The sequence below is a fragment of the Lynx rufus genome, unplaced genomic scaffold (genome assembly GCF_022079265.1).
Source record: "Lynx rufus isolate CCGP_SWC_20201006 ecotype Redwood Valley unplaced genomic scaffold, mLynRuf1.p SCAF_7, whole genome shotgun sequence".
Classification (NCBI taxonomy): domain Eukaryota; kingdom Metazoa; phylum Chordata; class Mammalia; order Carnivora; family Felidae; genus Lynx; species Lynx rufus.
In genome coordinates, this window is record NW_025814889.1 from 133,227,153 (window position 1) to 133,239,678 (window position 12,526).

Below are 12,526 nucleotides of genomic sequence, written 5' to 3' on the forward strand. Positions count from 1 at the left end.
ATCTCCTGACTGCTGGCTGCCTCTGCCAAAATATTTCCATTGAGGTATGGCTGCCGAGGAGCGTGGCCCATTCCTCTGCCCGGCCCCATTACGTTTCCTGCACAAGGCAAAAGCTGTGGCGGGCAGTCCCTTGTTCAGCCCTGCAGCAAAGCACGACAGGTATCCCGGCAGGATCTCTAGGCAGGTGACCACCAGAAACCCTCTGCTTCCAGCCCCTCGGAGCCCAAAGAAACTTCGCCTGCAGCACCAGGCCTGGAACAAGGTGCTCCTGTCTGGAGTCTAGGTTCCTAAATTCCAGACAGCGTAGAGAATTGCTCACAAAGGCATCCAAAGAGTATGGGACATTCACCTTAGGGGGACGCACATACTAGCCTTCCAGGGGCAACAATGGAGCAGCCGCCTTGCGGAAATGGGGCCAGTCCCTCTTAGGGCCGCTGAGCGATCGCAAACACTCATTTCGCTCTTGTGTGGTTGAGAGGTTTCTGGCCACCTGCCCTGAGGCTGCAGCTACTGTTTGCCTTGCCTTTATGGCAGCTCTTGGCCTTCACACGCACTCTGCCACCAGCCGCGACACTTAGAGGCTGCCTGCCACCCTGACTGTTCCCCTGAAAGTGTAGTTTCTCCCCTGTTTCTTCTTTTCCACCATAAAGATTATTTTCCTGGATTTGGGGGAGGGCCCCGGAGCTGGCTGTGTAGACGCTGCTCTCTGGTCGCTGCTAGCCTTGCTCCATGCCACCCGGATCATGAGGGCCCCTGGGCTCTCAGCCTGGGGGAGAGCCCACGGCTCCCCAGCTCCGGTCCCCCAGTGCCTGAAGGGGCTCCTGTCTTGCTGGCACATCGTCTGTCCCTGCAGCGCTCTTTCCTAGTGACATCCCTCACATAGCTGCCAGCAGGCGGCCGCTTCCCGCAGCGAGTCACTCCCACACTGTCCCATTTTGGTGCAGTGGCACATTTCCATGATTCAGGTTTTCCAAGTGAGAGAGAGGGAAGGAACAAAGGGGGTGCGTCAGGGGAACACTCACTTGCCTCGCCTGCAAACCGCCTAGAGCACGTGTTTGGTTTTAGAGGCCCCGGCCCCCCCTTCGGCCTCTTTCTGCTCTCTACTGACCAGAGTCCCCGGCCTCTGTCCCTTTGGCTCATCTCTTCTCCCCTTCCCCTCCATCGCTCTGGCAACTCACCAAGATCCTCTGGTTTTATCTCATCTAATAGATGGTTTCACGAAGGCCTCTCCCGACACCAGGCAGAGAACTTACTGATGGGCAAGGAGGTTGGTTTCTTCATCATCCGGGCCAGCCAGAGCTCCCCAGGGGACTTCTCCATCTCCGTCAGGTACTGGCCACCCCCAACCCAGACTGCTAAGGCCGTGAGGTGACCTCTTGAATGTGACCTATTTATTGCTCAGGAGCATGGTGGCCAAGGGGCCCAGGCATCTTATCAACTGGGATGCCGTCCATTTCCTTCCCATGACACATGTATATAACTCTTCAGTACGCTGGTTTGTGGCCAAATTATGTAGATGTGCATCTGCTTCCCCTTCCAGCCCAAGTGCTTCTGGAAGGAGCACTTTTATTCTGGAAGGACAAGATTTTATTCTATTTCATCTTTGTGCCTTTAACAGTGCCTTGCACCCAGTAGGTGTTCAATGAGTATTTGTGCAAGGAAGTGGGGCAGGAGAAGGAAGGGAGAATTCCCAGTTGTCCACATCTGTCTCAAGGTTTAAATCTGAACCTTTTCTTTAACTACTGATATACGTCGGAAGAAGGCTCCGAGGACAATTAAAATCCCAAGTCACTGCTGTAGGAGACAGAGGTAGTTGTACGTGGTGGCACAAAAAGAAGGGCTACGTCAACACACTGTAACGCAGCAAGCTGACAGCAGCAGATGGGAGCCGAGGAGGGCTGGGGTGAGGGACGGTAGCAGCAAAATCTCACTCGTGTGCATACCCGGGAGGAAGTGAGTCAGTCCAGGCATAAACATGACACAGCCCCACACTCAGAAACCCCAAGTCTGAGCACACTGCGTGTGGTCAGCCTGTCTGGAATCGCGAGTCCCATATCAGGCGTGGTGGCCACATGTGAAAGTGCATAAATTAACACTGATTTCCATGCAGGAGGAGACGTGTGTGGTGGGACCGCCTGTCAAGTTCATTGACAGGAAATGTTGGTTCAGATTGTTCAATACGCTTTGAAAGGCATACAGCTTTAGTGCTTTAAGCGCATAAATCCAATCTCAGGTAATGAACTGAGGCCACTTTACTCTTTAGAAAGAATGGATATTTTAAGGAATAGGTAGGAAGGACTTACAAATAATGGGTCAACCATTCATATGCACGTATGCCTCTAAAGTGCTCAAAAATAGCTTGGTCTCATTAGCTTTGCCCTTGCAATCTTACTTAAACTCTTAATTTTCCTTAACTAAAACTTTTTTTTTTTCACAGCTTAGGCAGTAGTAAATTTTAGCTCAGGCCTACACTGATGTATCACAGATTCTAAATTTGTCAGGTTTTAATGCAATTTTGCTCTGTTGATAAATCCTACAACCAAATCTCTTTCTTAAGGGCCCTGATTACAGACTGGACCCCGGAAATGGTTACATTGAAGGGCATCTCTTGGTGCCTTTGGTTTGCATGAAGTGGACTGTGGCTTTTCAGCTAGAAATTATGGTTTATAGTTCCTCCACTAAGGTGAATTCTCCAAAACGGTCAGCCTTGACTTCTGCCAGTGCAGCTCCTTGTGAATATCGCCATAATCATGATTATATCTCTTGCAGAAATGTGGCATAATGTATTCCAAAGCAAATCATTTTCATTTATTCATACATCTGCTTTCTGTCATGCAAAGATAATTAAGAGCTAATTGTAGTCCTATCACTTAGCATTTGTTAAGGGTCTGAAACACTAGGTTTTAGAGTCTGGAGCCCTGAGTAACATCCTTTTCTCGGCCCCTCTCTGAACTTGACACATTGGTGCAGCCACTCTCTCTCCATGGGCGCACATGACCAGCTGCAAGCCTGACATCCAGTCCTCTCAGCTCATGAGAGAGCAAGGGTTAATGTTTCTCTCTCTGTTTCTTTGACTAAGAGGTGGTAGATGAATAATTATATCACAAGAATATTTCCTCCTCCACGCACAGATGTGAGGAGTAATGACTTAATGAATTAAGCCATGTGGTGTTAGAGTGAAGAAAGCATCTGTTAGGGGCCACCTCCAAGGGGAAGGCCATGCAGTGATTGCAAAGTCAGTTCTACCCCAGAGCAGTCCAGCAGAGGTCACTGCGCAGGCTCACCTGGCTCTGAGCAGAGCCCAGCACATAAGAGGAGACTGAAGATCAGTCAAAATTCCTGTCCCCTCTGAACATGGACCACTGATTCCATCCTTAAGGAACCTGCACTAACCTTCCGAGGTATCTTTACTCTCCAACTCTCTTTAAATTCGTGACCTTTCTGTTGGATCAGGCAATTCGTATCATTAGTTTATTTTTAGACATAAATGTATGTCTGTTTGACAAATAAACTTGACATCCAAAAGAGAAGGACTTGGTGATGGAGAAACACTGAGAAATTGAGCTGTTACTAATTGAGCTATTATAAAGGCCAAGGTCCCCCTTTCCAGATGAATAAAATCCAATTTCTCCAATTCTGGTACAAATATTTCCAGCTGGTGCTAAAAGGTGCCGATCTAAAAGAAGTTAGCATGTGCACACAGTGTGACAGGCCCAATTCGCTAGACTGGAATCAGAGAGCGAGGTTCTTGCCTCAGCTCTGCCACTCACTCACGGTGGCCTTGGCCAAGCCCCCCCCCCCCCATCTCTCTGAACCAGCGTCCTCCTTCATCTGTAACATGGAGACAAGGCTAACCAATCTCAGAGGTCCTTTACAATGAAAACACCACATCGCTATATAACTTTTCTCCCCTAAAAGTTCAAAATCTTCTGTAACCTTACTTATGTAAAACGTAAACCAAGACCAAGAGATCGCCTTTATATAGAGAACCGATTGTGACAAATTTCTCAAGGTGGTCTCTTACTGTCCAGAGCTAGTTTATGGGCTTAAAGGAGCTGGTTCAAAGTATTTTTGATAATGGAAAGGTCACGGGGGTGAAAAGCCCTCCCCTCTGAGTCTTGTCAGAGTTCTTAGCATAGTACAGAACTCAGGGATTGCCACGTTTCAAACAAACATTGTAAAGAGTCCTTAACCTTGTAGTCATTAAAGCACTCAGAACATTTTTTTCTTTCCTTTTTTTTTTAAAGAACTTTTTTTTAAATATTTATTTTTGAGAGAGAGAGAGAGTGTGCGAGCTGGGGAAGGGCAGAGAGAGAGGGGGGCAGAGGATCTGAAGCAGGCTCCAGGCTCTGCGCTGACAGCAGAGAGCCCGATGCAGGACTCGAACCCACAAACCGTGAGATCATGACCTGAGCCGAAGTCAGACACTTAACCAACTGAGCCACCCAGGCACCCTGGAAACATTTTTTTTTCTTATGAAAGGTCGGCTCCGGTGTCAGAAAATAGATTATCTTCTGCTGACGTAAAAATCCTTTCTAATGCAGCCAGTGTCCTGAACGGTCCCTCCCACAAATCTCCCCTTAGAATTTAACTGAGCCAGCCCCACCTGCCACTGGATGGGCAGGCACTTGCGGTTCCACTTCCTGCCCAAACAGAACTCCAGCATCCCTGGAGGCAGTCAGTCCTGGGGGGTGGGGACATTGTCGTGATGTAATATACAATGTGGATTCTCCTTGATCTGTAGGCATGAGGATGATGTTCAGCACTTCAAGGTCATGAGAGACACCAAGGGTAATTACTTCCTGTGGACAGAGAAGTTTCCATCTCTAAATAAGCTGGTGGACTACTACAGGACGACCTCCATCTCCAAACAGAAGCAGATCTTTCTGAGGGATAGAACCCGAGAGGATCAGGTACACCTCAGGCCCCGATCAGCCCAAGTCTGGAGATTTTAGGCAACATGAGTCCTATGTGACCCGTCAAGGCAATGCATTTGATGGGCATGGAAGACAGAATCTCAGATCTGGAGGTCAGATCTCAGTTAAACCCTGTCTTAACACTTCCTAGCCATGTGACTTAGGAAAGTTGTCCAATCCTGAGTTTACTGATCCGTAAAACCAGAAGGTGGTGATACCTAGCCCACAGGATGGTTGTGAAGGTTGGAGAAGATAATGTATCCCCTCCCCTTACGTCATTCCTAACAATGCTACAAACAACACTCAGCAAACATCAGCTCTTACCTGTAGATACTTTATTTTGTTATTATAAATACTACTACATCATAGCTTTCAGCCTAGCTTAGGAGTTGCCCAGAGATGAAGGCCAGGGGGCCACACACAGGGATGTTGGAGAGCAGCCTGGAGTCTAGGACTAAGGCAGTGGGGAGAGCTTTGTCACAGGAAGGGGGGTGGGGGTGTTGGAGGAAAAAAATTGACCTGGAATTCTTGCTCTTAGAACATTATGAAATATAAATATTTTAATAAATGATTTTCTTAAGTTTATTTATTTTGAGAGAGAAAGAGAGAGAGCAGGGAAGGGGCAGAGAGAGAGAGGGAGAGAGAGAATCCCAAGCAGGCTCAGTGCTGTCACCGTATGATCACAAACTGTGTGATCATGACTTGAGCTGAGGTCAAGGGTCAGACGCTTAACCAACTGAGCCACTCAGGTGCCTCTAGAGTATCATTTTAATAGAAAATGCATCAGACAAACCTAGCTTTAAATCCTGACTTCATCACTAACTGTCCTTGTTGCCTAGCCAAGTTAAAAAACCTTTCTGAGGGTCAGATTTCTCATCTGTAGAGTGGAGAGAAAAGAATACCTCCCCCCCTGGACTGTTGTAAGGATTAAATAAGAGAGTATAGTGATAGCACTTGCCATAGGGTCTGGACAATAGTAAACACCAAGGAAAAGTTAAGTTGCCTCCTGTAGGTAAATTCACCGCCCCTCCCTCCCCCCGCGCGCACACACACACATTATAAAATATCTTTCAAAGGAAATGACATGGTTATAAGAAAGAGGGGGGTATTATACGAAGAAGCCTTCTCTGGAATAGTTGAAATCCCAGAAAACAAGTTATCTGAAAAGGCATTGAGACTTTCAAAGCAACACATGCCCTGGGGAAGTAGAGAAAACCATTTCAGGTAATTGGTTAATTGTAAGCTTGAGAAGTGACAGTTCTAGGAAAAAAGGGTGTTCCCAGCAAGTGCCCATAAAAGTTCAGAAAGAAAACAAAGGTTAACTAAAGACCTTGTGAGTTATTTTAATCAAGAAACAGACAGAAGTATTAATTTACTAGGATGTGCATGCAGAGTTAAAAGAGTTAGCATAAAAGTGCATTAAACTAGATTAAACGAGTTCATATTCGTAAAGCACTTAGAGGGGCGCCTGGGTGGCTCAGTCCGTTGAGCATCCAACTCTTCATTTCAGCTCAGGTCACGATCCCAGCGTCATGGGCCTGCTTGGGATTCTTTCTCTCCTCCCTCTCTGCCCCTCCCTCTGCTCAAGGGCACACACTCTCTCTCTCTCCAAACAAATAAACTTTTTTCTTAATTAACAAAATAAATAAATAAACAAATAAAGCACTTAGAATAGCGCCTGGCATATGTGAAGCCCAGGGCCCTGTGTAATTGTTAAATAAAAATAACAAGAAAGGACCTCTGAGTCACAAGGTTATGGCCGCATTAAGCAAAAAGCCTTGCTCCTTCCCAGCATGCCCAGCGGCAGGCCTGGTTTCCATGGTGCTGCGAGAGGCTTGCTGTGTGGGTCTCTATCACCAGGCTATAAATGACAGTTAAAAATCACGCAAAGTCAATAGCAGAGCTTATCGGGAGGGCAGGCTGTCCCGTGGTGTGGCAACACGAGATAAGGAGGGGTGGCATTGTGTCAGTGAAACAGAATATTTAGCCTGATTACACAGAGAAAAACAAGCCCGCTAGGAAGGGACTGACTGGGTAGCACGTGGAAAGTGAACCAAAGGCCCGAAATCCCCAACCTGGGAGAATCTGAGAACGTAGAGGCCACTTCTGAAACTGCGAGGGCCCGAACTGTCACCGGTTGTGTTTAGGCTGCCCGCCCCCCGCCAGCTGTTTCTTGGAGCTGTCTCTCCAGCAAAGTCTGGAAACAGCTGCCAGAAGGGTGGGGTGGGGCCAGGAGATTCGGGAGGAGGATGGAACCACATCACCTTCGTGCTCTCCCAGGGTCACCGGGGCAACAGCCTGGACCGGAGGCCCCAGGGAGGCCCACACCTCAGCGGGCCCGGGGGAGAAGAAATCCGGCCGTCGATGAACCGGAAGCTGTCGGATCACCCAGCGCCCCCTCCCTCGCAGTACCCCCCGGCACCGCCACAGCAGCAGCGCTATCTACAGCACCCCCACTTTCATCAGGTACCTCCAAACAATGACGTGGGCACAGCGAGGTAGGGAAGGGGAGGCTCAGCCACTTAGTGTGGGAAAATTCCCTACAGTGTCACGTACAACCGTCCGTGCTTGGGGGTCTGTCGTGGTCCTGGGACTGTAGGCAGGGGAGGGCCATCTGAGGCCCGGCCTCATCTGAGCCCGGGAGGGCTGACAAAGTTCATAAAGACCCGGGACCTCCCAAATGGCAGAAATATGATAACGTGATGTAGGAACTGCTCTTGGCAAAGAAGTCTCTGTGAATTCGTTGGCTCCCCGCCTGAACACACATACACACACGCACGCACGCACATTCTTACCCTGAGGATTCAGCGAACCGTTGCTCCATTTTCCTGTCAGCCCCTTAACCCATCTGGCTGTGGAGATCCACAAGAAAAGCAGTTTAACACCCACAATAGAGCCTTGCTTATTTATTTATTTATCCCCTGCCTTGTTCCAGATGGGATTTGGGGCCGCTTACCGAGACGGACAATACAGCCAGATAACATCGTTCCTAAATTCCTCAGTAGGGCATACTAAGCCCTTTGTGAGCTGTTTCCCCAGCCTCTCTCCTGCAGACTCTCCCCAAACCTCCCCACCCCCCACCCTCCCCACTCCTGGAGCAAACACACATTCCAGCAACACTGCACTATCTTTAGTTACCGGAATGATCGATTGTGTTTTCTCTCATACCTTGGGGGCTTTTTATATGATGTTTCCTTGGCCTAAAATGCCCTCTCCTGGCTGATCCTTCTCCTCCTCTTAGCTGGAGGCCAAGGATCACCTCCTCTAGGAAGCCTTCCTTGATTACCCTGGCAGGCTCAGACATTCTCTTTACACTTAAATGTGTATGGTTTCCCCTCTAAACTGACCCTCCATGAAGACAAGGACCTTTTCTTTCCAGCTACAAATCCCCGGTGATTAGGACAGTACTACACACGGGGCAGGTGCCTGATAAATATTCTTTGATTGAATGAATGAAATCTGGCATGGTCTTCACAGCCGAAGGTCCCTTTGCTATCCTTCCACCTCACCCCACCAGTTGGGGCTTATTGTCATCAGCAGCAAGTATTCTTGGAACACTGGCTGTGTCACTTGCATCTGAGCAAGGCGCAGGGTTTGGGGCGGGGGGGTGTGGGCTGAGAGGGATGTGGTGCGGTGACAGGGTCCTCCGTTACATGTGTTTCTAGGAACGCCGGGGAACCAGCCTTGACATAAACGACGGGCACTGTGGCGTGGGCATGGCCAGCGAAATGAACGCCGCCCTCATGCACCGGAGACACACAGACCCAGTTCAGCTCCAAGTGGCCGGGGTACGTGAACCTTCCCTCTCTGGGCTCAGTGAAGGCGGCAAGAGGGGCACTTAGGGAAATGGTCGGTCCTCCAGGAGAGACACGCTGCTGGGAGCTCAGAACGGAGGTGGTGGGAACCCAGCAAGTGAGGGCGGAGAGGTGTCCCCGGGGCAGAGCCGATCCCGGTCTGTCGTTGTCTGGCCGCAGGGCCTTGCCCTGTCCTGGCTCCGGCTCTAGCGGAGGGAGATCTGTCGCCTTTTTCATTGCGATCCATCTGCCTCGGTCGCGCTAGCACCGTGGGCTGTCAGCTTGGGCTCGCTGCCATCCTCTCTGTCCCCTGAAGACAATAAAAAGACCACGTATCGATGTCGGGAGAGTAGTTGTCCAGGATTCTCTTGGGGCCTCGGAGAATAACATCTCCGCGGGTGAAAGTCCTGAGTCTCGGAGTTCTGATATCGGGCAGCGAGGTGTGCTTGCAGCTCCGGCGGGGCTTGGGGCGTCTCTGGAGAGCCACAAGCCAGCCTCCAGGGCAGACTGCTCACGGAGGACTCTGTCTGGCCGCAGAGCCTCCTCCGTGTGACCGTGGCTCCCAAGGCCAGCCCAGCCGCCCTGGCTCGGCAGGACCCCTCTGTGTTTCCCCGACAGCGAGTGCGGTGGGCCCGGGCGCTGTACGACTTCGAGGCCCTTGAGGACGACGAGCTGGGCTTCCGCTGCGGAGAGGTGGTGGAGGTGCTGGACAGCTCCAACCCGTCCTGGTGGACCGGCCGCCTGCACAACAAGCTCGGCCTCTTCCCCGCCAACTACGTGGCCCCCATGATGCGATGAGCCCCTTCCGGTGGGGCCCGAGGCTTTCGTCTGAAGCTGCCTGCAAGAGAGGGGGCAGGGGAGAACAGCAGGAACTACGTGTACATCCGTGTATATGCGTGTGCACACACACGCGCCTATGTGTACGTGCATTCGATAATAGTAATTTATTGGCGATGCGGTCGGTTCATTAGTTGATATGAAAGGAAGTCAGGTGGAGAATTCTATTCGTACTTGTTTTTCTGCTCTCCCCTCAGCGGGTGTGTGGAAGGCAGGGGGAGTGTTGGGGTGGGGGTGGGGCAGAGACATGAAACCGAAGTTCTTCCTGTCCTTAAGATGGCACCGCTTCCTCCTGGTCTTGGGACTTTCACTGAGACTAGCCGAGCAGAGATCCACATCCCGGCGTTGGACGCAGAACAACAGGGTGGAGCCGGACTCGGTGGGGCCACGTTTCGGCTTTCCCTCCGAGCCCCGCTCCCCTTGAGGTTTTGCAGGGCAACGTCCCTCCTGTGCGACCAGGGTGGGCACTGCTGGGCAGAGACCAGAGGAGCAGCCACACGGGACTGGAGCAGCGGGTGCCTGGAGGCCTGGGCGAGGCTGGCCTCCTGCCCCGTGCTCAGCGGAGACCTTCGCCTCCCTCGCCGGAGTGCTCCTCAGCCCTGAGAAACAGAGACCGTGAGGAGCCCAGCACTGGCAAATGGCGGGTTTTTCACAAATCCCCAGTGGCTTGCTTGGGTGTCACCTCTGTTTCCCCGGATACCAAGAGAGCAGCGTCTACATTCTGTAAAGTGCTCGGAGAAGCCCTGGCTGAGAATGCGGGACTTTAAAGCCATTGTTTTACGACTCCCAGGGTGTCTCTTTGGGTCTCTGTTGGTTTTCCGTTGTCCTGAGGATGCTTTGCCCAGTGGCAGAGAGGGAAGCCCACTCCACAAGAGCATTGACTAGCAATTGTTGATCGGTTGATTGACTGAACTTGACCCTGGGAGGGAGCCGGCTTTGACGGGAGCTTCCTGTTGGATCTGGCCGTAGAGTCATTGCTGGCATCCTCTCTCCAGCCTCGACCCAAGAGCTGCACCTGGGGAGAGGGACCCCATTGCCCCTGTCCCTCCTGCCACCTCAAAATAGAATTATGTTTCCTTGGGCTCAGCTGGGGGTGTGGAGCACAGGCTGGCCTGGCTGGGGAGAAGGGACCCTGGAGAAGGAAACAGCGTTTTGGTGGAGCCTGGGAGCAAACACGTCTGTGCCGAGAGACCTGAGAAGAGGGTGTGTGTGTGTGATGAGGCCTAAGTGACAGGCTGGGTGCACGTGTTGGTGAGGGAGAATGATGGGGGGGGAGGTGTGCCTGCTCCTTTGTCTTCTTCCCCAGCCCTTCTTGCTCTAAGGAGTGATGGGGGCAGCCGTTATCGAGGGTGAAAGGAGAAGAAGAAAGAGCGTCTGGCTCAGAAGCAACTGTCGGGGTAACATAGGCTGCGTCCCTTTGACTCTGAAGGCTACGATTCTGTGATCCCTCTGTTGTCTTTAGAGAAAAAGGGGAAAAGAAGGCACTCCACGGCGAGTCTTGGGAGGGAAGAGAAAATAGCCCGAGAGAGGCAGGGGGAGTCAGGTGACGGTAAGGAACATCTGGCTCGCAGCCTTTAGAAATCAAAGAACAGAAAGGAAAAGGAAGCAGAGATGTTTCAAAAGATCAAGGAGCAGCGTGAGACACAAAGGGAGGGAAAGGGAGCAAGATGGTAAGTGGGACAGGCGAGGAAGACGTTGGAGTAGAGTCAGCAGGCCGGCCGGCGGCTGACAACCAGGGGAAGGAGGGATCCAGCAGGTGGGGAAGGAGGAGTTACAGCAGAGCCGTGAACGCCACGGAAGGCAGGGACCAAGACACCACAGGAACGAAGAGGAACGAACAGGGAGAAAGAAAAGCAAGGCAGAGAAGACCTAAAAGCTATTTTGGTGCTAGGTAATGTGAACATGTTACAGTAAATAAAAGCCAAAAGTGATGTTTGATTTTACAGTATTTACAAACCATATGCTTTAAACAGCCCACAAACCTCATCCATTTGTCTGATTATGTGGGAGGACCAGCCCCAGTGAAGAGAGAGGGAGCTGATTTGGTTCTGGCCTGGATTTTGTGCCTTGAAACACGTCTCGAGAAAGCAGTGATACGCCCAGGGCCCTTGTTTGGCCAGGCTGTGTCCCGTGTCTGTGTCACACTCCCCTCCAGGGGCAGGGGTCACTGGCCTGCAGAGGTTGACCGCACAGTGCGGGCAGGGCTTCCAGAACCCCTGGAACTGGATGTTCTGCTCCCCCCCCCCACCCCGCGCCCGAGTCTTTAATTGAGGTGCTAAAACAGCCTTGCCCCTGCACATCACGTGGCTCAATGCAGAAGGAAGCAAGAATCATCCTAACCACCCACAGGGAGCTAAGGCCCTTAGGGACCAGGCTAAGAGGACAAGGACCAAACTATCCATGTTGGGGGGGTTGGGAAGCAATGTCCCTGGGCCTCTGGTGCTGCCTGGAGGAACGCATGAGGAGCTGCTCTCTACCTGAGTCCACTCGGCCCTCCTTCCAGCCACAACACAATCAGGGAAACAACACCTTATCTGTGACTTCAGCTGAAATGCTCTGCATGACCTGGGGGCAGGGAACTTCCAGAGAAAGCCTAGTTCTGGCTGAACCAGTTCGGTTTTCCTAACGCCCTGCTGAGGCTCGCTGCATGTCAGATGTCTGGTACCTGCCACTGCCCACCCGCTTTCAGATGGCCTTAGGCATCTGATCTGAGGCAGCGCTTCTCAAAATTAATGTGCCGGTGAGTTGCCCAGGGAATGTGGTAAAATGTAGGTTCTGATTCAACCCTGCGTTTCTACCAAGCTCTGAGGTGATGTTACTCCGTCCACGGACCACACTTTAAGTAGCAAGAGCAAAGAACTTCGCAGCTAAAAAGCTACAACAATCTAATTAGATCCCTTTTCTCGGGATATTCGGGCACTTCTCTGTGTTGCTCACAAATAAGTCACTCTGAGCAGAGACAGGACTCAGAACTGTCAT

At 51.2% G+C, this 12,526-nt stretch overlaps 1 protein-coding gene across 3 annotated transcripts in view; it reads left to right on the forward strand.

Annotated features, from left to right (window-relative positions):
- The window catches only part of GRAP2 (GRB2 related adaptor protein 2), a 62,484-nt gene extending 50,989 nt beyond the window's left edge, over positions 1–11,495 (forward strand). The window contains exons 4-8 of one of the 3 annotated variants that reach the window (XM_047065003.1): positions 1,210–1,329; positions 4,745–4,913; positions 7,197–7,382; positions 8,582–8,704; positions 9,248–11,495. In XM_047065003.1, coding sequence (XP_046920959.1) covers positions 1,210–1,329; positions 4,745–4,913; positions 7,197–7,382; positions 8,582–8,704; positions 9,248–9,508 — 859 coding nt within the window. In that variant the 3' untranslated portion in view covers positions 9,509–11,495. Of the gene's footprint in view, positions 1–1,209; positions 1,330–4,744; positions 4,914–7,196; positions 7,383–8,581; positions 8,705–9,247 lie in introns of those variants that run through there. The other 2 variants (XM_047065004.1, XM_047065005.1) reach the window with 2 other exon arrangements.
- The last annotated feature ends 1,031 nt before the right edge of the window (positions 11,496–12,526 follow it).